The 27,789-nt window shown below is 51.4% G+C and overlaps 2 protein-coding genes and 1 long non-coding RNA gene across 7 annotated transcripts in view; 1 reads left to right on the forward strand and 2 right to left on the reverse strand.

The window, feature by feature from the left end:
• PCYT1A (phosphate cytidylyltransferase 1, choline, alpha) overlaps positions 1 to 6,654 on the forward strand; it is a 51,857-nt gene extending 45,203 nt beyond the window's left edge. The window contains exons 8-10 of one of the 2 annotated variants that reach the window (XR_004437467.1): positions 734 to 922; positions 1,578 to 3,022; positions 6,161 to 6,654. Coding sequence is in view for 1 of the 2 variants with exons in the window: in XM_033213210.1 (XP_033069101.1) it covers positions 734 to 922; positions 1,578 to 1,784 (396 nt within the window). In the remaining variant the exon portion in view is untranslated. Of the gene's footprint in view, positions 1 to 733; positions 923 to 1,577; positions 3,023 to 6,160 lie in introns of those variants that run through there. The other variant, XM_033213210.1, reaches the window with a different exon arrangement.
• Positions 2,085 to 3,675, reverse strand: LOC117084480. 3 transcript variants are annotated; one of them, XR_004437470.1, is made up of 3 exons: positions 3,414 to 3,675; positions 3,186 to 3,318; positions 2,085 to 3,147 (listed from the first exon to the last, which is right to left on the reverse strand). It is a non-coding gene; the product is annotated as an uncharacterized LOC117084480 (long non-coding RNA). The 3 variants fall into 3 exon arrangements; XR_004437469.1 differs by having other exon boundaries at positions 3,186 to 3,337; XR_004437468.1 differs by having other exon boundaries at positions 3,186 to 3,356.
• A 945-nt stretch (positions 6,655 to 7,599) lies between the features above and the next one.
• On the reverse strand, positions 7,600 to 26,038 carry SLC51A (solute carrier family 51 subunit alpha). Of its 2 annotated transcripts, XM_033213212.1 has the most exons (9): positions 25,916 to 26,038; positions 24,643 to 24,737; positions 14,622 to 14,776; positions 13,983 to 14,056; positions 13,422 to 13,580; positions 12,750 to 12,861; positions 11,587 to 11,733; positions 8,497 to 8,602; positions 7,600 to 7,966 (listed from the first exon to the last, which is right to left on the reverse strand). In XM_033213212.1, exons 1-9 carry the CDS (start codon positions 25,951 to 25,953, stop codon positions 7,830 to 7,832), a joined length of 1,023 nt encoding a protein of 340 aa, XP_033069103.1. In that variant the 5' UTR covers positions 25,954 to 26,038; the 3' UTR covers positions 7,600 to 7,829. The 2 variants fall into 2 exon arrangements, with proteins under 2 accessions (XP_033069103.1, XP_033069104.1); XM_033213213.1 differs by lacking the exon at positions 11,587 to 11,733 and having other exon boundaries at positions 7,608 to 7,966.
• Between the last annotated feature and the right edge of the window lie 1,751 nt (positions 26,039 to 27,789).

A 27,789-nucleotide genomic window follows, 5' to 3' on the forward strand; every position in this document is an offset into this window, starting at 1 on the left:
GCTAGTTTTTTTTTGTATTTTTTAGTAAAGACGGGGTTTCACCATGTTAGCCAGGATGGTCTCGATCTCCTGACCTTGTGATCCGCCCGTCTCAGCCTCCCAAAGTGCTGGGATTACAGGCTTGAGCCACCGCGCCCGGCCGTTTTCCTTTTCTTTAGCAAAGTCGGTAGGGCCACCGAGAGTCAGCATTTCGTAGATGAGTAAACGGACCTTAAAACACGAAAGGAACAAAAGCAACAACACAAGCCATTAAAATAACAGAGTCAGCCTGCGACAGAGGGAAGCGCAGTTCGATGAGCACATGAAGCGGAAGATCAGTGTTTTCTCTTTCGATCATCGTGATTCGTTTATTCTTGCAGTATTGTGCAGGGATCTCTTAGCTGCCTCTGTAGCTCCCTCTGGAATGATTTGGGTCATGCTGGGCATGTTTATGTTCCAAGTTGATGTTTTATCTTTAAAACTCTGACTTTATTTGACTACCTGCCTGTGACTGGGTATAGCCTATATTTTTAGTTTATTCCCAAATGCCCACAATATTAGAATTACTACTTAGTGTGTGCATCCACAGCATATCTGTTATTATGCTAATGACGTGTGGGGTAGATCAACGCAAAGCAGAATTCTAGACTGAAGACAGTGTCCGTTGAGTGCTTGAGCCATGTTTTTTTGTTCTCTTGTGGTAGAGAAGTTTGGCATGAGCATTATTTCTCAAAATAGTTATTTCTTTACCTAGGAGAAGAAATACCACCTGCAGGAGAGGGTTGACAAAGTAAAGAAGAAAGTGAAGGATGTGGAGGAGAAGTCCAAAGAATTTGTTCAGAAGGTGGAGGAAAAAAGCATTGACCTCATTCAGAAGTGGGAGGAGAAGTCCCGAGAATTCATTGGAAGTTTTCTGGAAATGTTTGGTCCGGAAGGAGCGCTGGTATGTTCTTTCCCACTGGACAGTGTAGGGAGCTCCCATGTTGTGGGAAGAATTACAGAATCATGGAGCAGAAAGGGACGTCGACAATTAAGGAGTGATCTAGTCTAGTCCCCTTATCTGGGCAGAACTATCTTTCAACTGTCCCCAGCAAGGTTTTTGAAATCTTTACAAAAAGAGGTTACACATTCTCCTAGATAATTTTGCCAGCTCTCTATCAACCTTGAAATCTGGTGACAAGGTGACAAAAAGCCTTGCCCAGCTTTTATTTGTGGTATGATTTTAGATAGAAGGAAAGGAAAGAATAAAGAATAATAAAAAGAAAGCAGCCTCCACTACAAGTAGCTGCAGCATGAACCCCAGGTAAGGTGGGCATTCTGTCTTTGAGGAGTAGCAGTCTTTCCAACCAAATAAAAGATTGAGCAAGTGAGTCCTAGGTTAGACATCAGGAAGGATCTGTCTGTGAAGGTGTTTGGAAAGATAAGAATAATCCTAGAACAGATTATTCGGGAAGAATGGGGAATTTCCCGGGTAATGATAGCAGGTGAGAACCCTTAAATCAATAGTACAGCATAGACTGCCCTAGTCCCAGATGCTTCAGTGATGATTCAGTAGGATCCACAGTATTGTTTCTAACTGTTCCTTTCGGTTTCTCCAGAAACACATGCTGAAGGAGGGGAAGGGCCGGATGCTGCAGGCCATCAGTCCAAAGCAGAGCCCCAGCAGCAGCCCCACGCGCGAGCGCTCCCCCTCCCCCTCTTTTCGATGGCCCTTCTCTGGCAAGACTTCCCCACCTTGTTCCCCAGCAAATCTCTCCAGGCACAAGGCTGCAGCCTATGATATCAGTGAGGATGAAGAAGACTAATTTTTCCTCCCTCCTTTCCTCTCCTCTCCCTCTGTCCCATTACCTTCAAAGCTCTCTGTTGAATTCCAGACTGTGACCCCAACACTAAACCTAAGGACAGCTACAAAGGAAAGACAGCTGGGGCGAGAGGACCTGGGACTGGGGGAACCAAACAGCCCGTCCTCCAAGTGACATCCCTCACCCACACGAAGGAGGGGCTGCACCTCAGAAGCCTGCTCTGCACCCATTTGCCCTCCCCAAGGGCTGTCCCACTGTTAATGTTCGTGTGATCTCAACAGGGAAATCGTCATTTGTATTAAGTTTTTTTTAAATTAGTCTTTGAAATGTAGAACTAATTGTTTGCCCGAGGAGTGGGCAGAAGGAGGAGGTAGTGTAATACGCGGAGGCCTTTTCTTCCCAGTACACGACAGCATTTGCCTTCCGTTCTGAAGCAAAGTGGCTTGCCAAGTCCTTCACGAAATGAGCCGTGCTGATGGGTAATTTGTGGAGAAATATCTTAATTTTGATTTCCTTAAGGAAAAGCTAAAAGCCAAGTTACAGTCACAAATCCCCTCAACGTACTGCTGTCACCAGTGTCACTGTGGCTGTAGGAAGGAGATCTGAGCCTCACTTGTCTTACTCCCTGAGGAGTTTCTTACTGGACCCAGTGGGGTCCATGAAGACCCAGACGGGGATGGAAGCAGACCCGTGGCATCAGCTGCAGTGTTTCTGCTGTGTTCATCTTCTCAGAAAGTTCTGTGACCCGGCTCTCTGGAAGCTTTTGTGAGTCTCCTTCCTGCCATCTACCTTCAACGGAAGGAGCACTTTGAGGGTCATGAGGATGAGGAGAGGAGCGGGACAATACTCAATCCCATGCCAAGGCAGTTGAGATTCGTTTCCTACCGGGAGGAGTGCCTGGCCCTGCTACTCCGATTTGAATGTTATTAATATTATCTAGCCTTTTACAAAGGATACTTTGTAAATGTCTGCCGTTGGAACTTGATGTCAGTCCCTTTTGGTCATAGCGATACTGAATAGAGAGATTTGCACAGAATGTAGAAGCAAAAGCATAGGAAACACCTTCCTCTCTGAAGCAACAGGCCTCGTCATCCTGACCTCTGTCCCCCTTAAGAACATTCTTCACTGGAACCAGAGCTCCACAGAGTCTTTCTTTTCCTCGGAGAGCCGCGGCCGGCAGGGACCTCCCTCCGCTGCCCGTCCACCAAGCCACAGAGCGTGTCCTCACGGGACAAGATGTGGTAGGTTTTCTCCTTTTCTCCCCACTTCTCACACACGCCTGGTGGTTGTGGTGCCATCTCCGTGTTAGCTTGCCTGGGGGATTCACCACTTGAATTTCCAATCGAAGGATGCTCACGCCTAACACCTGCGCTCACACCTAACACCTGCGCTCACACCTAACACCTGCGCTCACGCCTAACACCTGCCCTCACGCCTAACACCTGCGCTCACGCCTAACACCTGCCCTCACGCCTAACACCTGCGCTCACGCCTAACACCTGCCCTCACGCCTAACACCTGCCCTCACGCCTAACACCTGCGCTCACGCCTAACACCTGCGCTCACACCTAACACCTGCCCTCACGCCTAACACCTGCGCTCACACCTAACACCTGCGCTCACACCTAACACCTGCTGTTGAGCATGATCTAACTTTCAAAGCCCTGGCCTCCTGTCTCCTTAGCTACTTAGCTACATGGCCTAGCAGATCATCAGCCATCAGTAATCCTATGGCTAGATTCAGGGGAAAATGGCTTCTGTCCAGGCCCCACCCCCTGTCACTCACAAATACCCCTTGTGGGGGTGGAGTTTTAGTGTTTTCAGCTAAGAAAACTGCATTTTCTCTTTTCTTGCCTCTCTGCTAGGACTGTGAGCATCTCAGAGTCCACCCCCTAAACACTTTTTTTTTTTTTTTTTTTTGAGGCGGAGTCTTGCTCTGTCGCCTGGACTGGAGTGCAGTGGCCAGATATCAGCTCACTGCAAGCTCCGCCTCCCAGGTTTACGCCATTCTCCTGCCTCAGCCTCCCGAGTAGCTGGGACTACAGGCGCCCGCCACCTCGCCCGGCTAGTTTTTGTATTTTTAGTAGAGACGGGGTTTCACCGTGTTCGCCAGGATGGTCTCGATCTCCTGACCTCGTGATCCGCCCGTCTCGGCCTCCCAAAGTGCTGGGATTACAGGCGTGAGCCACCGCGCCCGGCCCCCCTAAACACTTTCTGGTAACACCTGTTCTTCCGCCTGAGGGTCAGAGGCTGGAATCGTTGCCTGCACAGCAGGACTACCTAGGTTCTTAAAACTTGGATCACCCAGGCCAGGCACGGTGGCTCACGCCTGTCATCCCAGCAGTTTGGGAGGCTAAGGCCGGTGGATCACTTGAGGCCAAGAGTTTGAGACCAGCCTGACCAACATGGTGAAACCCCGTCTCTACTAAAAATACAAAAATTAGCCAGGCATGGTAGTGCGCACCTGTAATCCCAGCTACTTGGAAGGCTGAGGCAGGAGAATCCCTTGAACGGAGGCAGAGGTTGCAGTGAGCCAAGAGGGTGCCACTGCACTCCAGCCTGTGTAACAGAGCGAGACTCTGTCTTCAAAGCAGAACAAAACAAAACCACACACACAGAAATAAAAAGAAATAATTAAAAAAATAAAAAATAAAAATACTTGGATCAGCCAGAAAGAGCGTCACAGAGGCGGGGGAGAATGAAGCGTCTTGTTATCCTGATCACCTGTGAAAATGACATTTCTAACTCTTCTCTTGACGCGCAGTTCTTACTGTCAAAACTGGTCATACAAGCTTTGGCCTGGAGTCCTGTCTTTGAAACAGTTGAAGTTAGTGTTTTCCTGTGTTACCCAGCGTTACACAGTCTCATCTTTGAACTTATCTGCGCCAGCCTTCGCTCTCTGGGAGTTCTGCCTGCTTCTGTCTGACTTGTCCTCCCTGGTGTGGAAAGGCAGTGAGGTCTCTGCCGAAGCCGGTCGACTTGCTTCCTCCAGGTGCACATGCCGCAAGTGTATTTGGATAGACGGGGAGCTGCCCAGAGCGTGGTTTTCCTCCCTCCCCATTGGAGCCACAGCTCCTAGATAGTCTGGGTCCCCGATGTTTGAGCCCCTCTTCCTCTGCTCTCAGTGGGCTGCTTTGGCATGCCCTGTGCTTGGAACGGGACCTGCAGGCTGACAGACCTCAGAGACTGCTAGGGCCAGCAAACGTACATGTGCTTGGGAAACTCCCTTTCCCCTTTCGGTGAGTTTCTACCACCTCAGTCTAATCGTTTTTTCTGAAAGCTATTTGTTTGACTGAAAGCGGAAGTCTTTTATGGTGTGGCATATTAGATACTTTGGGGTAAATGTGGTCTTAGGTGCTGGACAAGCATGGGTAGACGGAGGAAGCTGTTGGAATGTTGCATAATTGGGTCATCTGTGCCTAACTAAATGAGGTTAGAGGTGTGTACACCACAACAATGCCTGTGATCTAAATCTTCAGATATTAATGTTTGAGGCTATGGAGCTGTTTCCCTGATTCCCGTACAAGAAAGCAGCCAACATGGATGGGCCAAGTGTGGCCAAGATGACGGAGCCAGAAATGCTGGCCTTAGAGTAGAGCCTCTGTGTGTGAGACGTAAGAAGGCCAGAGCCCTGCAACCAGAGCTGAGGAGGTGCCAGCGCAGCCACTGCCTTCCGGGGGGCTGGACGGAAAGCTTGCTCTTTTCTTGTGCTAGACTCAGAAGCACTGAAGAATGGAGGTTGAAACTTTAGCGGACTAGAAAGGGATCATTTGTGCTGTTGCAGCTCTTGCTGATAGCTAGAACCAAAGACCATTATTTTGCTGAGGCTTGGGTGAGAAAGTTAGGGATGTGAGGAGGTTGAAAATCCTGACGAAGAGAAAAAACATGAGGGAGGTTGAGAAAACTTTTGACACTTTCTGATCGCCGGTAACTCCTTAGGCTGCACCTGAGTGATGGTGATTCTTTTGGAGGCTGCACAGCTGGTCAGACCATCTCTAGATGTTCTTTCCACAGTGGTTCACAGGGCGTTGCTCTCCCTTCCTGGATTATCTTGACTGGGGGTAGCTATTTTCAAGAGCTCTTTGCCTTTTTAATCCTGTTCCAGATCACTTACCCAAAATCCTTCCAAATCAATTATATTTTGCTGCTTTTCTTTAATTCCCTAAAAGCCATAGCTTCTAGATTTTCTATCAGCACACCGTCTCACCAGAAGTTGAACCAATACAGGTAGAAAAAGAAAGTCCCCCATTAACATCGGGTTAATGGTAGAGCCAATGCTTTTTAACTGATGGTATTTTTTTAAACTTACCAATATAAGTATTTTTAAAGGTTCTATTTTTCAAAGTCATAGCAATAATTGTTCTTGTTTTCTCTCATAGAATAGACTGCCATGGGATAAAGAGTGGGCCCTAGCTTCTATTTTTCCAAGTAAATAAGTAGAACATGTTCTTGGGATTATACCATTAAATGTTAATTTTCTTGAAGAAGAAAGATTGTTGTCTGCCGGGATTTTATGTTAGCACTCGGATTGAGGCAGAAAACAGAAGCACCAAGTTTAACACTGGGATGGCGTGGGTTGTGTTCCTGGAGGTTTGAAGTGGGCCTTCCTGCCTTTTGAGGGGAAAACTGACTGTTTTGAACGTATCCTGGATTAGTTGGGTTGTTTTGTATTGAGGATCCCTAGAAGACAAGAGAGTCTTGGAAAGGGCTGCTGGCTTCGTCGTGAACGTTCGTCCCATCACCAGTGTGAGTCCGCGGGGAAGTTTTCCTCAAGTGGGGTTCAGTCTCTAATTTTCCTGTCTGTTATTAGTTTGTTCTGAGTTATTTTGGATTTTGTTCTTTAGCCAAATAAAGGCAATATGGTTTTACCTCATGTTCCGTGTCCTGTGGTTTTTTTTGTTGTTGTTCTTGTTGTTTTTAGAGACGGAGTTTCGCTCTCATTGCCCAGGCTGGAGTGCAGTGGTGTGATCTCGGCTCACTGCAACCTTTGCCTCCCGGGTTCAAGTGATTCTCCTGCCTCAGCCTCCCGAGTAGCTGGGATTACAGACATGCGCCACCACGCCCGGCTAATTTTGTGTTTTTAGTAGAGACGGGGTTTCTCCATGTTGATTAGGCTGGTCTCGAATTCCTGACCTCAGGTGATCCACCCGCCTCGGCCTCCCAAAGTGCTGGGATTACAGGTGTGAGCCAGCGCGCCCGGCCCTATGCTGTGTTTTGACCTGTATGGTGCGTTTCATGGATTTGGGACTTTTACTTGGACTCTCGGTGCGTTTGCTTCCACATGCTGATTCTCTCCTCAGAAATCAAGCTCCATGACCACAGCATCAGGAAATTCCTTTTGTAGCTTGTCACCGAAGACTCAAAAGCCATTGTCCCACAAAGCAAGGCTGCCCCAGACCCCAGGGCCCCGTGGGCTTGGTGCTCTAGTAGCACATCTGTCAGGGAAAGGTCACCTTCCATCTGTTCTCCAGAGGCTCCTGGCTTCTTCAGGACTTTGGGCTGCTACTATTTTGCCTCACCAAGTTCTCCTTTTCTTATACCAGACACAATACTATATACTCTTCTTTTCACCTGCCTTAGGAAAGCTCAGTAAGCTTTCTTTTATTTTTTTTTTCCAGAGACAGGGTCTGGCTGTATCACCCAGGCTGGAGTGTACGGCACAACCGTCGCTCACGGCAGCCTCAACCTCCTGGGCTCAAGCGATCCTCCCGCCTCAGGCTCCCAAAGTGCTGGGGTAGCAGGCATGAGCTGCCACACACAGCCAGCAGTACACCACCTGGAAGGGCTAATAGTGACATGGACAGAGGCAGTGTGCCCATTTACACATTTTCAGACGTCATCTCGTTTATTACAAAACTTAAAACGCCTTCCCCAGGCAAGATACAATTTTATCCTACACATTGTTCACCTTCATCTGTGGAGTCAAATGTAATCTGCCAGCTTGTGTTAACAAGCGGAATGCTTCCCGTTTGGTCAAGGTTGAGGGACAGTACAGAAATCTTATATTCTAATGAGTACAGCATCCTTCCACCATCCAAGCCATCCACCTTAGGCTTGGAGGTTCAAGTCCGGGTCTAGAGAAGAGAAAGTTTCGTACCCAACCTTGTAGTCTTTCCTTCGGTAGTACATTCGTGTCAGCACGGTCATTAGGAAGGTCTCCAGGATGAGGAGGTGGCAATTCATCACTGCAGTGTGGGGTGAAATACAAGGTACGTTATGCTGGGTCACAGGTGGTATTTTACTAGCAGCCCTGGCAGAGGAGTTGAGCAACACTTTCTCCAGTTGATCCCCAAACTAGGACTTAGGGATACAAAATTGTCATAAATAACATCGGGTTAATGGTAGAGCCAGAACCAGAACTGGGCTGTCTGCTTCTGTGCTGTGAGGCTAGCACTGAAGTCCATTTCTTCTGTGTGTTCCATCAACATGGGCCTCTGTGTTTTAACCACACCCATTCCTCTCCCGGGAGCTGAGGACTGAACCCGTGGCTTCCTGGTTGGCCCTCAGGGCTGGCCTCAAGCTGTGGGGTTTCCCTTCTCCTGTGTGATCAGAGAGGCCATCCTTCCCTCAAAGCCATCGTTGGCATTCCCCGGAGATCCCTTCTGAACACTGAGCAGAAGTCAGGCCGGCCTAATGTCTGTTCTGAGGCCCTTTCTTTCCTGACTCTCCCCGTCTCATCCATCCCACGATGGGATAGGAGCCTTCACGTGCTCACCTTGAGACCTGGTTTTAGAGGAAAAGGGAGGCGAACAAGCAATCTGCCCGCCGTTGGCCAAGACTGAGAAGATGGCGGGCTGTAGGGCAGTCAGGATGAGGAGAACCTGCGGAACATAGAGAGGCAAGGGTGAGCTAGGCCTGCTCTCACGGCACAGCACGCAGCCAGCCCACTGCGCCCACTGCTGGGCCTGGCCCTTCCACCGGCAGATTCCACCCACCACCAGATCTGTGCAGTCACAGAGGGTTGATGCTGTCACTTCATTAAAAATCTGTGGGATTTTCATCTTCAGGCAAATGACGTTCTCATTTTCTACCCAATATTTTATTGGAGTTTCTGACAAGATACAAGAACTCATTTTTTTTTTTTTTTTTTTGAGGTGGAGTCTCGCTCTGTCGCCCGGACTGGAGTGCAGTGGCCGGATCTCGGCTCACTGCAAGCTCCACCTCCCGGGTTCCCGCCATTCTCCTGCCTCAGCCTCCCGAGTAGCTGGGACTACAGGCGCCCGCCACCTCGCCCGGCTAGTTTTTTGTATTTTTAGTAGAGACGGGGTTTCACCGTGTTCGCCAGGATGGTCTCGATCTCCTGACCTCGTGATCTGCCCGTCTCGGCCTCCCAAAGTGCTGGGATTACAGGCTTGAGCCACCGCGCCCGGCCGAGAACTCATTTTTAATTCCCTTTCTCAGGCTTGGCTACCAGTGAGCACTTACTGGATAAAAAGATGGGTGATTAGAGAAGTCATTCCATCTAGCTCACGTGCCTGAGGTCCCTGCTCTAGAATAATGGACAATTCACCATGAAAATGCCCTTTGAAAACTCTGCCATGCCAGGGACTGCGGGGAGAGGGCAGTGGGGAACATGTTTCGTGGGTGCCGGGTTTCCGCTGGGGAAATGTCAGTTCTGGAGATGGATGGTGGTAATGGTAGTGCAACGATGTGAATGTACTTAATGCCACAGAACCTTACACTTCAGAACCATTAACAGGGCAAATTTTATCAAGATTTCACCACAATAAAGAAAGAAGGCGAAAGATGAGAAGAAGAAGAAGTTCACCGTCCAGGGGCCCTGGAAGCACGGTTTATCTTAGTGTTGCCCTCCCTGAGTACGCTGTGTGGGAGCCTCAGCTTCTTCGAGGCTGGCGTGGCTCGCCCAGGCTGCCCCACATTAACCATGGGTAGGCTCGTCCATCACAGGGCCTGGTCTCAAGTACATCTGGGACCCAGAACCTTTCTGCCCCTTCAATCCCTGACTCTTTCCGGGGACTTCTCTCTCTGTTCCCATAGCGTCTTCCATTCTACCTACTATGTGCCTGGAAGTTCACATTTGGGAGGCATCTGCATAGATGAAATGAGAATGTATGTGAATTCACTCTGTTAAGTGTAGGGCAGTCATTATGCCTTGGGAGTAGAAGACCAGCAAGGAGACAGGATGGAGAGAGAAGGAGAACAAGACTGGGTTAGAAGTCATGACATTTGGTGGAAAAGTCATCTTTGGGGTTAGAGAATGCAGCGCGTAGGAGGCGGGCAAACATGCCTTTGAGAGAATTTCCAGAAGCGGTGTGAAGATGAAGGTCAGGGTAAGGAGAAGACAGATGTGTGCAGGAGTCAGACATACCTGGGTGTAAATTCTAGCCCCATCCCTTATGTGCCTTTGAGCAAGAACATCTCTGGGTCTGTTTCTTCCTTTGTGAAATGGGAATAATAATGACTCCCAGGGTTGTGAACATTTAAGTGTAATGTGTGAAAGTGCCTCGCAGGTGGTGTGGGTAGTTCCTGTAGCTATGCTGGTGCTGCTGCTGGTGTTGATGGATTATAGGATTTTAGAAAGTCATAGGTAGAAAAGGAAAGGAAGAAGCACGGGTAGACAAATGTAAGGTTGGTTAACATACGTGTTATAGGTGAAACTGTGTCCCCCAGAACGCGGTGTTGAAGTCTTTGCCCCCAAGTACTTGTGACCTTACTTAAGAACAGTTTGTTTCACGTGTAATTGGTTAAGATGAGGTGGTAATGGAATAGGGTGGGCCCTTAATCCAATTTGACCGGTGTCCGAAAAATAGATGATACGGGCGGGTGCCGTGGCTCACGCCTGTAATCCCAACACTTTGGGAAGCCAAGGCGGGTGGATCACCTGGGGTCAGGAGTGTGAGACCAGCCTGGCCAACATAGTGAAACCCTGTCTCTACTAAAAATACAAAATTCGCTGGGTGTGGTGGTGCATGCCTGTAATCCCAGCTCCTCGGGACGCTGAGGCAGCAGAATTGCCTAACCCAGGATCCCACCACTGCACTCCAGCCTGGGCAACAGAGCAAGATTCCGGATTCTGTTTCCAAAAAAAAAGAAGACACACAGAGGCCGGGCGCGGTGGCTCAAGCCTGTAATCCCAGCACTGTGGGAGGCCAAGACGGGCGGATCACGAGGTCACGAGATCGAGACCATCCTGGCTAACACTGAAACCCCGTCTCTACTAAAAATACAAAAAACTAGCCGGGCGAGGTGGCAGGCGCCTGTAGTCCCAGCTACTCGGGAGGCTGAGGCAGGAGAATGGCGTAAACCCGGGAGGCGGAGCTTGCAGTGAGCTGAGATCCGGCCACTGCACTCCAGCCAGGGCGACAGAGCGAGACTCCGTCTCAAAAAAAAAAAAAGAAGACACACAGAAACACATGGGGAGAATGTCATGAGACAATGGAGGCAAAAACTGGAGCGACACAAATGCTGGTCAAGGGTCGCCCAGGACTCTGCTGGGAACCACCGGAAACAAGAGAGGCTGGAGACCCCCGCAGGGCTCAACGGGAGCAGGGCCCTGCGGGCTCCTTGACTGTGGGCTTCTAGCCTGCAGCACATGAGACAAGACGTCTGTTGTTTCAAGCCGCCTGGTTTGTGGTATTTTGTCACGGCAGCCCTGGGAAACAATTCCAGCACAGAAAGACAAAAAGCGGGAAGCACAGGAAGCATTTTCCAAATTTCTTGGGAGATCTGAGACTTATGAAAAAAATGCCTGGGCTCACTTTTAGCCTTTGTTGGTCTCACCTCCTAACCCCAACCATGCGTAGGTCTGTTATGAAACATCTTTTCTCCCCCAGGGCGCAGTTACCTGGAACAGAGCAAATTTGGCTCCCATGCTCTGCTCACCCAGGTGGAGCCTGGCTTGCCGGGAAAGGATGCCCAGGCACCAGAGAGCCAGCAGTGTGGACACGCCGAGGAAAGTGTTGATCCACAGAGCTGTGCTCGTCTCAGAAATCTGGTGGCAACAGAAAGTAGTCAGTGAGGCAGGCAAGCTTTCTCTCCCTCTCTCTTTCTTTTTAAGAGATGGTGTCACTCTGTCACCGAGCTGATTGCAGTGGTGCAATCATAGCTCACTGCAGCGTCACACTCCTGGCTCCAGTGGTCCACTAGCCTCAGGCTCCTGAGTAGCTGGGACTACAGGTGCACACCACCATTCCCAGCTAACTTTTGTTTTGTTTTTTTAAATAATAGAGCTGGGCCAGGCGTGGTGGCTCACGCCTATAATCCCAGCACTTTGGGAGGCAGAGGCGGGCGGATCACCTGAGGTCAGGAGATCGAGGTCATCCTGACTAACACGGTGAAACCCCGTCTCTACTAAAAATACAAAATTAGCAGGGCATGGTGGTGCATGCCTGTAATCCTAGCTACTCGGAAGGCTGAGGCAGGAGAATTGCTTGAACCCAGGAGGTGGAGGCTGCAGTGACCTGGGATCGTGCTATTGCACTCCAGCCTGGGCAACAGAAGAGAAACTCTATCTCAAAAAAAAAAAAAAAAAGAGAGAGAGAGGAGATCTCACTATGTTGTCGAAGCTGGTCTCAAACTCCTGGCTTCAAGTGATCCTCCCGCCTCAGCCTCCCAAAGTGCAGGGATTACAGGTATGAACCACCATGCCCAGTCTAATTTTAGAAAAAGGGTCTCGCTATATTGCCCAGGCTGGTCTTGAACTCTCACTCTTGAGCAGTCCTCCCACCTCGGCCTCGTGAGCCATTGGGATTACAGGCATGTGTCACGGCACCTGGTGCTTCCTTGGATCTCTCCTCTCCCATGGCAGGAAAGGTAATGAGCAAAGCCTCAGAGCCTGGGCCTATTGCAGTTCTTTCCTCTCCCTGGCAGAGTCCCTGAGCCTCTGTGTTCCCACAGCCACCCTTTTCTGGGGCCCTCTGTCAAGGGGTGTTGGCTCTGGCTATTCCTTTTAGAACACAGAGGTATTAGATGAGCCTTGGGCTGTGCTGCCCCTCACTCCCGGCTTACGTCTGCTGGGTCATAGATGTCGTCGGGGATGAGGAACAGGCCCACCAGGCTCAGCGTTATCTTCAGGAAGGCGTATTGGAAAGGACCCAGCATCAGCATCTGAAGCTTCTTCCTGCGTGGGGAAGAGGGTTAGGAACACAGGCCACAAACCAGCTGGCCCAGGAAGACCCCCCCGCTCCTCACTGGGCTCCTGCACTGAGGCTTGGCTGCCACCATAAACACCAACCAGGTTAAGTGGGTGGAGATGGAGGAAAACACCAGAATGTTGAGAGTGCTGGGAACCCTCTTAGTCTCCCGCTCACCTCCAGACCAGAATGCTGTCTTCGGAGTGAGGTCTGGGAGTGTGACCTCAACCTCATTCACCAAAGTGGGCAGAAGGGGCAAGCAAGTGAATGGCCCCAAGTCCAGTTTTCTCTGTGTGGCTAAGGCTTGCAGGGTGCAGTTAAGTTCAGTGATGAGAATTTAGGAGCTCTCTTTCCTCTGCTCCCGTCCCCTGAGGTTGGTGCCCCTGAGTCCTGGCTGTGGGATGCCCACCCTTCCGTCACTGGCTTTGGCCCATTCACGCCTAATTCCCAGAGCCTTGAAGAGGGCTAGGGGGCCAGAAGAGGCTCCTGGGAAGGGGCCAGAAGAGGCTCCCCAGCTCCTGGAGGAGGCACCTTGGCCCTGCCTCACCTGGTGAGCAGCAGCCGCGGACAGCAGGGGCAGCAGCAGCAGCAGGGGCCTGTGTGGACCATCATCGGGGTGTCCCTCAGCGTCCTCAGCACTGCCTCCTTCCCCCCAAAGCCTTCCACCATGACCAGCATCAGCAGGTAAAAGCACACGGCATAAAACCTGGGGTGGGGAGAGAAGGGGGCCTACCAGGTGGGGGCACGCTGCAGGGACACCCCTTTGCTGCCAGAGGGAAAGGCGGCAGGCACAGGCGGGGCCTACCGAGGGGAAGAGGTAGGGCTGGGCATTCTGGGTGTGTTCCCCAAGAGGAGCCAGGGAGAGGAGCCGGAACAGGACGGGGAGAAGGGGAATTTCAGACTGTGGGAACAACGGGGCTGGCTGAGGAATGCGCCAGATGTGAAAGCGAGGCATTCCCTGAGCAGAACCAGGAGTGCCAGACCCCGAACTAGCAGAGTTTGGGAAGGGCCAGACAGGTGGTCAGCTGGGATCAAGGACATGGACTCTGGAGTCCTGGTGAGCGGGAGCAGAGGGGCCCTCGGAGGGGGAGTGAGGCAGGGCACTCACGCGGCGATGGCCATTTCCACCAGAAACAGGGAACGAGGGATCCAGAGGCCAAAGCAGCAGAACACAGACACCACCTGTTCAGAAGGGGCAGGAGCAGGTGAGGGTGGGAGGGAGACCGCTGAGGCTGCTGAAACCTTTTGTGGCAAGGGCACAGAAGGCAAAGCCTATACGTTTGAGGCAGCGTTCCTTAAACGTTGCCAGCCAGAAGAACTAATTAAATCAAGCAAACCAAGGACCTGCGTAATGGCTGGGGGAGGGCGTTTCAAAAGCCTCGACATAAGGATGGAGCTGAGGGTGACCCTGTGGAATGAGACTCCCCACACAGGAACCACAGCCTGCCCCTACAGGAAGGAAGCTCTTTTAATAGCAGTACTGTGGCAGGGAGCAGTGAGTGAGGCCGCTGGTGGGCTGAGCAGGTCTCCAGCTGTCTCCGCAGCCCTTTGAATTCAAACACTGCATCCCACAGCCTTCCAAGCGGAGGATCCTTACTGCAAGGGGAGATCAGATTGCAAACCTCCGCCCTCAGCGGGTAGTGGCAGGAAACTCTTTGCTGAAGTGACTTGCTGAGTTTCGAGGAATTCTCACATTGGTCTCTGCCTTCTTTTCAGTTCCCCCCGCAGGGCAGCCCCAGGGCCTCACCGTGGGTGCTGAGCTATTCCAGAGCAGAGTCCGCCTCTTGATGGGGCAACGGGTGTTCTTGTACAGGTAGACGGCATCCTCCAGGAAGATGGCAATGGAGCCCAGCACCATCAAGGTCATGATGCTGGTGAGGGCAAGTTCCACAGGGCCCAGGGCTAGAGGAGGAGAAGGCAGAGAGCTGACGACCGGGACTGAGCGGGAGGTGTGGGCTTGTTCCCTCGGATCGAAGTGGCCTTACTGGATCTAGGCTCCTACCCGTGCACAGGAATGATGGTTTTTTAGACTTTTTTTTTTAGATGGAGACTTGCTGTGTCACCCAGGCTGGAGTGCAGTGGTGCAAAATCGGCTCGCTGCAACCTCCGCCTCCTGGGTTTAAGCAATTCTCCTGCCTCAGCTGCCAAGTAGCTGGGGTTACAGATGCCCGCCACTACACCTGGCTAATTTTTGTATTTTTAATAGAGATGGTTTTCTCCATGTTGGCCAGGATGGTCCCGAACTCCTGACCTCAAGTGATCCACTCGCCTTGGCCCCACAAAGTGCTGGAATTACAGGCCTGAGCCCCCGTGCCTGACCCCAATTCACTTTTCTATCTCCAGTGCCAGGTGTTACACTAGCAAATGTAGATCAATTAACATAATTGAAGCAGAATGTAATTTATGGGACATTCCAGAGCTTTGATTTTAAGTTGATATTTAAGTTGATTTCACCATAATTATATGGTGAAACCAAGACATCAGGAGGTACTTTTTTATGGGGAGGACAGGGTCTCACTCTGCCGCCCAGGCTGGAGGGCAGTGGTGCGATCATAGCTCACTGCAACCTTGACCTTCCGGGTTCAAACCATCCTCCAACCTCAGCCTCCCAAGTAGTCTGGGACTACAGGCGTTCACCACCACCACGGCTGGCTAATTTTTATGATTTTCTGTAGAGACGGGGTCTCACTACGTTGCCCAGACTGGTCTCAAACTCCTGGGCTTAAGCAGTCCCCCCACCCTGGCTTCCCAAAGTGCTGGGATTACAGGTGTGAGCCACCGCACTAGACCAGGGGGAACTTCAACAAAAGAGAAATGGATATAAATAAAAACCCCAAGGACACCTGACCCAAGCTGGCCTCATGCTTGGTCTTACATGAAATATAGTCCATTGGTTCTCAAACTTCCATGGATATTGCAATCATTTTGGGAGTTGTTAAAAAGCAGCTAGCTGGCTAGGCGCGGTGGCTCACACCTGTAATCCCAGCACTTTGGGAGGCCGAGGCGGGCAGATCACGAGGTCAGGAGATCGAGACCATCCTGGCTAACATGGTGAAACCCCGTCTCTACTAAAAATACAAAAAATTGGCCGGGTGTGGTGGGGGCGCCTGTAGTCCCAGCTACTTGGGAGGCTGAGGCAAGAGAATGGTGTGAACCCGGAAGGCGGAGCTTGCAGTGAGCCGAGATCCGGCCACTGCACTCCAGCCTGGGCGACAGAGCGAGACTCTGTCTCAAAAAAAAAAAAAAAGCTAGCTGCCCAGGGCTTACCTTCAGACGTGTGTGTCAACAGATCTGAAATGGGCCCAGTAATCTGCATTTTTAGCAAGCTCACCTGATAGTGGTCAGAGGATGGCCAACACTTTGACAAATACTGATAGACCTCATCTGGCCTCACCGTTGCTAACAGAAAAAAAATGAATATAGTCGCAATATGTGTTTCCGAACAAACGTGATTCATTAATGCAGCCGTTAGTTTTAAAGAAAGGGTTCTAGGTCCTTAGTGACCCTGTGGTCATTTAAGTGTCTTTTCTAGTTATTGGACCCTCCTTTGCACCTCCTATCTGGCTAGATAAGAGGAAGAAAGGTAGAAAACTGCCAGATGCCAGTCATTGTCCTGTTGCCTTGCGGGGCGAGCATGAGGAAGGGATTGGCTAGTGTGCTGTGTTTTGGTGACTAAGGATCATGAAGGCAGCTCAGTGGGAGCAATATGACTGCTGAAACCAAAACAGGGAGAAAGGTGGCCACGGGACAGACTTGAGCTGTTGTCTCGGTCAGTCGCACCTGGTGGCACCACAGGACCAACCAGGACTAGGGGTGAATCTGTCAAAAAATACGCGGCTCCTCGGCCGGGCGCGGTGGCTCACACCTGTAGTCCCAGCACTTCGGGAAGCTGAGGTGGGCAGATCACTTGAGGCCAGGAGTCCGAGACCAGCCTGGCCAACACAGCAAAACCCCACCTCTACTAAAAACACAGAAATTACCCGGGTGTGGTGGCGCCTGCCTGTGGTCCCAGCTACTCGGGGAGAGGTGGAGGCTGCAGTGAGCCAAGATCACACCACTGCCTTCCAGCCTGGGTGACAGAGCGAGACCCTGTCTCAAACAAACAAAAAACAAGAAGAGGAAAATGTCTATAATACTGAAAAAAGTTAGCAATGCTTATGTTTGGGTGATGGGGCTACAGATGATCTGTGTCTTCTTTTCTATCTTCTTACTTTTTTCTATCTTTTCTGAGTATTCTTTGTTTTTTTTAATTAAACAACTTAAATTTATTTTCTCACAGTTTTGGAGGCGAGAAGTTCAAGATCAAGATGTCAGCAGGTTTGATTTCTCCTGAGGCCTCTTTCCTCCACTTGCAGACAACTCCCCTCCCCTCCGCTCCCCTTCCCACTACCTTCCTCCCTCCCCTCCCCTCCCCTCCCCTCCCTTGACCTCTCCTCCCCTTCTCTTCTTTCTTTCAACGAAGTTTCACTCTTGTCACCCAGGCTGGAGTGCAGTGGCCTGATCTCAGCTCACTGCACCCTCCACCTCCCAGGTTTAAGTGATTCTCCTGCCTCAGCCTTCCAAGTAGCTGGGATTACAGGCACCCGCCCAGCTAGTGGAGACGGTTTTCGCCATGTTGGCCAGGCTGGTCTTGATCTCCCAACCTCAACTGATCCGCCCGCCTCGGCCTCCCAAAGTGCTGGGATCACAGGCGTGAGCCTCCGCGCCCGGCCTAAACATTAAATAATAAACCATCATAGAGAAATCCCATTGTTAACTGGGATCACAGGCGTGAGCCTCCGCGCCCGGCCTAAATATTAAATAATAAACCATTGTAGAGAAATCCCATTGTTAACTGGGATCACAGGCGTGAGCCTCCGCGCCCGGCCTAAATATTAAATAATGAACCATCGTAGAGAAATCCCATTGTTAACTGGGATCACAGGCGTGAGCCTCCGCGCCCGGCCTAAATATTAAATAATGAACCATTGTAGAGAAATCCCATTGTTAACTGGGATCACAGGCGTGAGCCTCCGCGCCCAGCCGACAACCACGTTTCTACTGTGTCCTCCGCACCCTGCCAACAACCACATTTCTACTGTGTCCTCACACGGCCTTTTCTCCGTGTGTGAAAATCCCTAGTGTCTTTCTTTTCCAATTATTCTATAATGAATATGTATCTTATAACAAAAATAAACCTTTTTTTGGAAAAGAACATATTTTTCCAAATATACAATGATGTGAAAAATTTATTTTGTGTTGTGCTTACAAAAACAGAACATAAAATTATAGAAATAATATGATTTCTACAAATGTTAAATAAAGCATAGAGAAAGGGCCAGGATTACAGAGCTCATGCCCTGTAATCCCAGCACTTTGGGAGGCCGAGGTGGGTGGGTCACCTGAGGTCAGGGGTTCAAGACCAGTCTGGCCAACATGGTGGAACCCCATCTCTACCAAAAATACAAATTAGTCAGGTGTGGTGGCGTGTGCCTGTAATCCCAGCTACTCTGAGAGGCTGAGGCAGAAGAATTGCTTGAACTGGGAGGTGGAGGTTGCAGTGAGCTGAGATCACACCACTGCACTCCAGCCTGGGCAACAGAGCCAGACTCTGTTTCAAAAAAAAAAAAAAGGAAATTACACTAAGATATTTGCCGTGCCTGTCTCTGGGTGAGACTGTAGATGCTTTTTTCTCTTTTTACTGTTCTGTATTTTCTTTTTTTGTTAAACTAAACCTGAATGATTTTTATAATAGAAATGTTTAATTTAGCCGGGCGCGGTGGCTCAAGCCTGTAATCCCAGCACTTTGGGAGGCCGAGACGGGCGGATCACGAGGTCAGGAGATCGAGACCATCCTGGCTAATACGGTGAAACCCCGTCTCTACTACAAAAAATACAAAAAACTAGCCGGGCGACGAGGCGGGCGCCTGTGGTCCCAGCTACTCGGGAGGCTGAGACAGGAGAATGGCGTGAACCCGGGAGGCGGAGCTTGCAGTGAGCTGAGAGCCGGCCACTGCACTCCAGTCTGGGCGGCAGAGCAAGACTCCGTCTCAAAAAAAAAAAAAAAAAAAAAAAAAAAGAAATGTTTAATTTAAAAAAATTCAGATGATAGGCAAAGTCCAGACAGGAAAACGCCAAAATTAATGCAGGTGGTTTTCCAAAACCAGTGTTCCATGGTTGGGAAAGCAGGGGCCATTGCTAGAGCCTCTCTTACCCCCAGCCTCACGTGTTCATCAGCCCTTGGAGAGCGTAAAAACTGCCCTTTCACACGCCCACCAACCCAGTCTTTCCCAGTCTTCATTTCCCTAACTGCCCCCTGCTCCGTGAAAATCTCCATTGCGGGTGACGTTTCATCCTCCTTCCCCCACATCAGGGCTATTTGTATTTACATAGCTGTTCACTCGCTTATTGCTGGCTCTCCACCTTGTGGTGCAAACTCCACGGAGGCAGGGACCTTGTCAAGCTTGTGCTCTGTTCTCAAACGCCTGGAGCAGTAACGGCTCTGTAACTATTTGTTGAATGAAAGAAATAGCCTGTGAGAATTCCTGTCATCATCCCCATTTGATAGACTTTTTCAGGAAACGAGGCCCAGAGAAGGAAGCACCTCGCCCTGGGTCACACAACCTGGAAGTAAAGGAGCGGAGACTGAAGCACAGGGAAAGCCCACACTCCTATTAACCACGACACACAGTGACTGCAGGTGTGTGCACTCGTGGATATGGGAGAGATGATCAAAGGCAACCTGGGAGGGCTGTTCCATTTATGAAGGTGAGGGTGGGGCAGATTCTGACTGTTCAACACAAAAGGTTTTGCAGTGTCCTCTAACTGTTGCCTCTGGTACTCTGAGAGGAAAGGCAGAGTTCCTTAGCATCCGTAGTCCGGTACCGGGGTTGTCCGTCAAACCGTCTTCTTAGGAGATGGCCTCTTCTTTTCTGGTGGAACTCAATTTCCCCAAAAGTGCATCTAAATGGATACTATGGGACAAAAGTATTCCACGGCTGAAGAATTTTTGGAAATGCATTAAAGTTAAATATGATGATTCCCGCAGAGCACACTGAAATTTTTAATCTGCTAATTTACATTGTAAATTTCCAAAAGGAGGGTCTAGAATGCACCTTTTACAAAACTTAACTTTAACTTTTTTTTTGAGATGGAGTCTCACTCTGTCACCAGGCTGGTGTGCAGTGGAGTGATCTGAGCTCACTGCAACCTCCGACTCATGGATTCAAGCAATTCTCCTGCCTCCGCCTCCCAAGTAGCTGGGATTACAGGTACCCACCACCATGCCCAGCTAATTTTTGTATTTTAAGTAGAGATAGGGTTTCACCATGTTGGGCAGGCTGGTCTCGATCTCCTGACCTCATGTGATCCACCTGCCTTGGCCTCCCAAAGTGCTGGGATTACAGGCATGAGCCACCGCGCCTGGTCACAATACTTAACTTCCTACAGAACTCTGTTTCCATAAAGAACTCCGTGGGGTTAAGTTTCTGAGACTTTGGGAAATGCTTGTCTGGCTGACCATTTTGAATATAATCATACTTACAGCAACTATTAAATTTCCCACTGTCTCTAGAATAACAAAGATTACTTTTTAAAAGAATGAAAACAGGAACATTAAATAAAAATTTGAAAAAAGAGTAATCACCTGTAATCCCCGCTTTCTAACCAAAAATTATTTCCATGATTGCATATCTGCTTCCAGGAGGTTAGGAGCACAGTATGGGGTGCTGGAGTCAGACACTTGAGTTCAAAGTAAAATGCCACTTACTCATAGCTCTATGACCATAGACAGTTACTTATCCTCTCCTTAAGCTTCTTAGCAAAGCACCTGGCGTGTGGTATTTGTTCAATAAAAAGTAGTTTTAAGGCTGGGCACAGCGGTTCACGTCTGTAATCCCAGCACTTTGGGAGGCTGAGAGGCAGGAGGATTGCTTGAGCTGGGGAGTTTGAGATCAACCTGGGCAACAAAGTGAGACTCTCTCTCTACAAAAATTAAAAGTTAGCCCAGGCATGGTGATGTGTGCCTGCAGTCCCAGCTACTCGAGAGGATGAGGTGGGAGGATCACTTGAGCCCACTGCAGTGAGCCGTGATTAAAAAAAAAAAAAAGATTCAATTGTTCTTCCAGAATAATAGCTTTCTCTCTCTCTCTCTCTCTCTCTATTTTAATTTTTTTAAATTGAGACAGGGTTTCAGTCTGTTGCGAAGGCTGAGGCTGGTGGTGCAATCATAGCTCACTGCAACCTCGACCTCCCGGGGTTGCAGCATGGCCCACCATAACTGGCCTGAAATAGTTTTCTTAGCATTTAATTTTAAGTTCGAGACCAGCCTGGGTAACACGGAGGAACTCCATCTCTACAAAAAAAACACAAAAATTAGCCGGGCTTGGTGACATGTGCCTGTGGTCCCCGCTACTTGGGAGGCTGAGGTGGGAGGATTACCTGAGCCCAGCAAGTGGAGGGTGGGGGTGAGCCAAGCTCACACCACTGCCCTCCAGCCTGGGTGATAGAGAGAGACCCTGTCTCAAAAAAAAAAAAAAAAAAAGGAACAACAGAGTTTACGAATGAAGTGAAGGGAAGTTTTGCCACATCCTCCCAGAGGCACGTCTTCCTGCTTCTCCTTTTCTGTCTGTGCCATCACCATTACCCAGAACCAGCAGCTACATGCCGAGGTCTTTACTCGATTGCCTGCTCTTTCTCTGAATTGCCTGTTTCCCACACTTCCTCTTCTGTCCCTGCCACTGCCCTGCCTCAGACTCTTTTCCCACATGCCGGGCCAGGGCAACAATGCATTTCACATTGCATCCCTGCCTATTTCCTGCTGTTGCTGAGATGGAGTCTTGTTCTGTTGCCCAGGCTAGAGTCCAGTGGTGTGATCTTGGCTCACTGCAACCTCTGCCTCCCAGGTTCAAGCGATTCTCCTGCCTCAGCCACCCAAGTAGCTGGGATTACAGGCACCCGCCACCATGCCTGGCTAATTTTTGTATTTTCAGTAGAGTTGGGATTTCACCATCTTGGCCAGGCTGATCTTGAACTCTTGACCTCAAATGATCCACCTGCGTCAGTCTCCCAAAGTGCTGGGATTACAGGCAGGAGCCACCGCGCCCGGCCACATCCCTGCTTCTTAAGGCTCTTCCTCTGCTGTCCATCCTGATTACTAATTAATGGCCATGAAGCACCTACTTTCATCCAGCCACTCCCAGTCTCAGAGCCCTCAGCAGCTCCTTCTCTCTGTGGGATAAAGTACAGCTCCTCTGCCAGCCCGGCAGGCATCAGGCCTCACCTCACCTGCCCAGCCCTCTCAATTGTTCCCGGTTCTTCCACCAGGATCCTTGAATCCTGCCAGGCCTCACTCCCCTGGGCCTGCGGCACCCCCGACTCATCCTCTCAGCTTCCCTGTCCCCGGAGGGAGGGCCGCTGGCCAAATCCTCCCCACTCTGCCTGCAGCAAGGCTTGCTGGACTAGCAGACTCAGAATGGCCTATTTTGAACAGCCTTGGGGTTTCTATTTGCACATTTTGAAGGAAAGCAATGTGAGAACCGTTTTCATTGTGTAAGACAAGGTTTCTCAACCTGAGCACTGTTGACACGTTGGCCCGAATCATCTTTTTTGTGGGGGCTCGTCCTGTGTGCTGTAGGAGTTTAGCAGCTTTCCTGGCCTCTGACCACAAGGTGCCAGTAGCACCTTCCAGTGTGGCACGGGAACAGTCTCCGGACACTGCCCAGTGTTCCCTGCGGGGAGAGCTGCTGTGCAAGGGAAGGCTTGTACCGCCAGCTGCACTGTCTGAACAGGAGGTTCCTGGAACTGGATGTAGCAGCCGCCTGCTGCGCAAACCGCAGAGTGGCCAGCAGGCGTCTCCGGACACTCTGGCAGCCGCTCTGCTTCAGATAATCTGAAATGAAGCCATGCACAGCCCAAGGACACGCCCACGTCTGCGTTGGAAACATACTGAGAGTTTCCTGTTGCCCGGGAAATGCATTAAATGCGCTACAGAGACATCGACTTCTATCCAGCATTTCACAGGTAGTCCATATGCAGCAGGAAAACAAAATAAAATGCAGGCGTGAGCCACATTTTCTCTAAGCATGCTCGGGCCATGATTCTCAACGTTTTTGGTGTCCAGGGAATAAGCTGAGCCCCATCCTATGCCTTTCACTTTCTTTTTCTTTTCTTTTCTTTTTTTTATTTTTGAGACGTCGTCTCACTCACTCTGTCGCCCAGGCTGGAGTGCAATGGCATGATGTCGGCTCACTGCAACCTCCACCTCCCGAGTTCAAGTGACTCTCCTGCCTCAGCCTCCTGAGTAGCTGGGATTACAGGTGCACGCCACCACGCCCAGCTAATTTCTGTATTTTTAGTAGAGACGGGGTTTCATCATGTTGGCCAGGATGTTCTCGAATTCCTGACCTCAGGTGATCAGCTCACCTCGGCCCCCCAAAGTGCTGGGATCACAGGTGGGAGCCACCGCACCTGGCTAATGCCTTTCACTATTTTTTTTTTTTTTCTGAGACGGAGTCTCGCTCTGTCACTCAGGCTGGAGTGCAGTGGTGCAATCTCAGCTCACTGCAAGCTCCGCCTCCTGGGTTCAAGAGATTCTCCTACCTTAGCCTCCCGAGTAGCTGGGACTACAGGCTTACTCTACCATGCTCGGCTAACTTTTGTATTTTTAGTAGTAGAGACAGGGTTTTCACCATCTTGGCCAGGAGGGTCTCAAACTTCTGGCTTCAAGTGATCCACCTGCCTCGGCCTCCCAAAGTGCTGGGATTACAGGCGTGAGCTACCGCGCCCAGCCAACACCTTTCACTTTGAAAAGTAATTCAGTGACAGAATCTTGTTGGCCAACACTGAGAGGACACTTTTGCAGGTTCACCTATTTTTTTTTAATTATTGTTTTATTCGGAAAAAGTGCTTCTTGCAAAAGGGAAGCTGCAAAACAGAGACCTCTGCAACAATTACTTGTTTTTTCTTAAAGTGAAAGAATGGGTGGGATCCAACGGATCAAAGCGGCAGATGGACGACCAGGAGCACCCCCAAGTTATTTTCAGGAAACTGTGACAAAACGCAACGGTAAAATTTCCAGTCAAGGAATTTCTTCCAACAACTGAACTTGAGCTAGTCTTGGGGATCCCCACGCCCTCCCCTTCAGTGGAAAAGTGTGACTTATTATTGCAAACCAATGACTCCACTACAATAAACACATCCGTCTACCTGAAAGCTCCGGGGTGGAATGAGGCAAGTACCCACAAACACACACCAAAACCCAACCACAGAATGCCCCAGTGAGGAGAAGCGTTTTCAGAAAAGGCTGCATCCTTTCAGAGAGGAGGCTGGATCGTAAAACAAATCCAGCTGGTTCACCTCCATGAAGCTCGTCACCCACAGTAACCACCCTCTAGAATGCCATGCGTCCAGGGCGGATGCCCTGCAGGCCTCCAGGAGACCCGATGGGGCTTGGACCACTTGGGCACCACCTTGAGTCCCCAGATGGCTCTGGGGTCTGAAACAGCGCCCCAGGTCGCAGCGCCTCCAGTGTGAATGAGCTTTGAGGCCAGTTTTGTGGAGGCCCAGCATGAGGGTTGCTCTCCGGAGCCAGGCTCTCATGCTACCTTTTTGACCCACTGACTCCTTGAGGCATTGCCCTTCTCCAAGGCCTTAACCACGATGACAGCCAGCGGGCCAGTTCTTCTTCCCGGCTGCCCAGGTGGACCAGCTCAGGGCCGCCCCTCCCCAGCTCCACTCAGCAATCCTGGTTTCCCTCCTCTCAGTTCCCTCTGGGGAGGGTCCCCACTCACCTCTCAGGAGTTGGGCTGCTGTGGGTGGATGAGAGAAGCAGGCGGAGGGGATGCCGTAATTGGTCTTCAGCACCTCCAGAAGATCTGCTGTGTATCTGGCGAGACACCAGCCTGTGCTCAGAACCGTGGGGGCTGGGGGAAGGGGGAGGGGTGCATACTGGACCCTCAACCACTCCTGAACGCAGGACTTTGTCTGTTGCCCTCAGGGCCTCTTTCTCTCTCTCTCTCTTCCGTCCCTCCCTCCCTCCCTTCTTCCCTTCCTCCCTTTCTCCCTTCCTTCCTTCCTTCCTTCCTTCCTCTTTCTTCCTTTTTTTTTCTTTTTGAGACAGGGTCTTGCTCTGTTGCCCAGGCTGGAGTGCAGTGGTGTGTCTTGGCTCACACAAGCAGCCTTGACCTCCCGGGCTCAAGTGATCTATTCGGGCCCCGTCCCCACGGAGTAAGCTGGGACTACAGGTGCACGCCACCACACCCAACTAATTTTGTATATTTTTGGTAGACAGGATTTCGCCATGTTGCTCAGACACTAGTCTCGAACTCCTGGACTCAAACTGGAACTGGGCTTGAACTGCTGGACTCCTGCCTCAGCTTCCCAAAGTGCTGGGATTACAGGTGCCCGGCCTCAGGGCCCTTTGCTTAGAGGGAGTGGAGAACTGGCCCAGGCAGGGGAGTAAGACAAGCTGCCACCTAGCTGGGGCGTGCCTGGCTGCGATGCCTGAAGAGCTCACCGTGGATTCTCTCCATGCTCGTCGGGCCGCAGCCCAGGGACTGACCACTGACCAGAGAGGAAGAGCAGGATCCCAGAGGAAGGCGAGTCCTTGCAGAGGGACGGCCCCCAGCCCAGGGACTGACCACTGACCAGAGAGGAAGAGCAGGATCCCAGAGGAAGGCGAGTCCTTGCAGAGGGACGGCCCCCAGCCCAGGGACTGACCACTGACCAGAGAGGAAGAGCAGGGTCCCAGAGGAAGGCGAGTCCTTGCAGAGGGACGGCCCCCTGCGACTGAGGGCCGCTGCCACTTCCTCTGGGAACGCCTTCCACAGTCCCCGCTCTGGGATCTTTCTCTCCCCATGGTGGGGGGCAAGGCCAAGGCCCTGAAGTGTCACACCCTGGCGCAAACCCACGTTGTCCCTGAGGACCTAGCAGCAGCCAGACCATTTTCAGTCCTGTCTCATTCTGAGTGCGGCAGCCAAAGGGCTCTGGGAGGAGAGAGGACAGGCGGGGGACAGGGGCCGCCGCTGCTTAGCAACTGGCCCAGGGCCCGCCGCCCTTACTTACCTGGGGTCAAGCTTTATCTGGGTCCTGCACGGCTCCATGCTGCTTTCTCTCCAGCAATCCCGCTGGCACCGAGGGTGAGGAAGGGCAGGCGGGGCGGGCGGGTGTGGGCCCGGGGCGGGCGGCTCCTGCTGCACTGCTGGGCTGCTGGCCTTGCCTGGGCCCGGGACGGGGGCCAGCGGAGTTGCAGAGTCTTCCCCTCTGCCACTGTCCCTCCTTGAGCTTCCTGGGCCAACTTTTCTATCTCAGAGTTCACCCTGGAGGAATTTGATCCTGTAGGCTGGCGAAGTTCCCTGTGCCTGACTCATCCCTGCCCCCAGGTGTGGTCCCTCCCACCTCTTGGAGACGAGCCTTTGGCCACCCCTTGCCCCTGGCCCGGCCCATCCTATAGGATTTTTGAGTCCACCCTGCCCTTCCAGGAACCTTCTGGGGTGGGGTGGGCTCGCCACAAAGCTCCTGCCCTGGGTAGGGGTGGGGACGAAGTCCCACTCCTCACCACAGTACTCCCTGGTCAGATGCCCCTGAAGAACCTGCTGGAACTCAGGCTCCGGCACTCCCGCAGTGGGGAGACTCAGGGCTGGAAAAGCCAGATGAGGCCGGTGTGGGTTTCCCAAACCCCAGTTCATCACATCTGGACGATGGGCTCAGCCAGTCCCACGCTGGGCCGGAAGATGCAGCCGAGTGGAGGCCGTGCCTGAGAGTCCGAGCTGCAGAGTGAGATTGCTGGGCATTTTGACAGGTCTTGAAAACCTGCTGAATTATAGGCTTGCAAACAATTTGATTGGTTGATAGCTTCCCTTTTCTCTCTCTCCAAACAGATTGAGATCTCTTTGAAGGCAAACACAGCATCTTGTACTGTGCTACGGTGGAACCTCTAGGTTCCTGGCACAGAAGCTGACGCATACAAAGGATTCCTTAGAATTTGGTTGCGTAGTTGATGAAAGCATAAACTCAGAGCAGCAGCAGCCAGCATCTGTCAGCATGTCTGGTGTCCCAGGGGCCGCAGGACACGCAGTGTGTTCCTTCGCTCATTTAGACTTTACCACCGCATTACAGGGGAAGTAGTATCCTTATTCCCATTTTGCAGATAAGGAGGCTGAGGTCCGGAGAGGTTAAGAAACCAGGTTGGACAGAAAGCCATGGGGTGTGGAGAGCCGCCAGAAGGGCCTGCGGGAGGGGCTGTGTTGGGGCGGGTGGAGATTGTAGGAAGTGAGAAGAGAGCCCAGGGGAGGGCGCAGGGGGTCGATTCTGGGAAGGGAGAAGGGGCCCCCTGCGCTAGGCTGGTGAGGCCATACAAGCAGGGGAAGCGGTCCCTGAGGGGTGCCCAGAGGTCTCCCCACTCCTGTCCCCAAACGCCTCAAAGTCTCTCCCAAGAGTCAAGCTGGGTCCTCCTCCAGCCTCCCCGCCTCCTAAAGTCCAGTTCCTGGGAAGGACAATGTCGTGAGGCCGGCGTCTCAGGGGCCAGCTGCCTCTAAGGTGGAGGTCGGGGAAGGAAGAGGCGGGCAAGGGCCCTGACCCCCAGAGGGTCACTGGCCTCAGCCCCACCCTGACACAGACGTGGACTGACTCAGCTTCCTCCCAGCATCTCTGCAGGAACGTTCGCCAGGTCGTTTACCCTGAGCCCACTGAGAGGCCTTGGGTTTAATTACCCGAAGCCCTGAACTTTAGACTTCCCAGAGCTGACACCGGAGCGCTGGGGACGTTCTTAGAAATTTCAACTTCAGGACACAGTGGGGAATGGCAGGAACGGCGAAGGGCAGGAGGGAGCCAGAGGGACCGAGTTTGGACTGAGAGTGGTGCTTCCCCACTGGGCACCCCAGGAGAGACCGGCAGGGCGTCAGTGACGGGAGGGGGCTTCTGCCCCACCCGAGGTCTCT

This window comes from Trachypithecus francoisi, unplaced genomic scaffold (assembly GCF_009764315.1).
Source record: "Trachypithecus francoisi isolate TF-2019V2 unplaced genomic scaffold, Tfra_2.0 Lachesis_group0, whole genome shotgun sequence".
Taxonomy (NCBI): Eukaryota; Metazoa; Chordata; class Mammalia; order Primates; family Cercopithecidae; genus Trachypithecus; species Trachypithecus francoisi.

Excerpts from the sequence above, each read along its gene's own strand:
- SLC51A (XM_033213212.1), bottom strand. The coding sequence starts at position 25,953 with ATGGAGCCGTGCAGGACCCAGATAAAGCTTGACCCCAG. Across the intron at positions 14,777-24,642 it reads AGCAGCCCAACTCCTGAGAG|CCCTGGGCCCTGTGGAACTT; the intron begins GTGAGTGGGGAC and ends CTCCTCCTCTAG. Across the intron at positions 7,967-8,496 it reads CTCTAAAACCAGGTCTCAAG|TGATGAATTGCCACCTCCTC; the intron begins GTGAGCACGTGA and ends CCCACACTGCAG.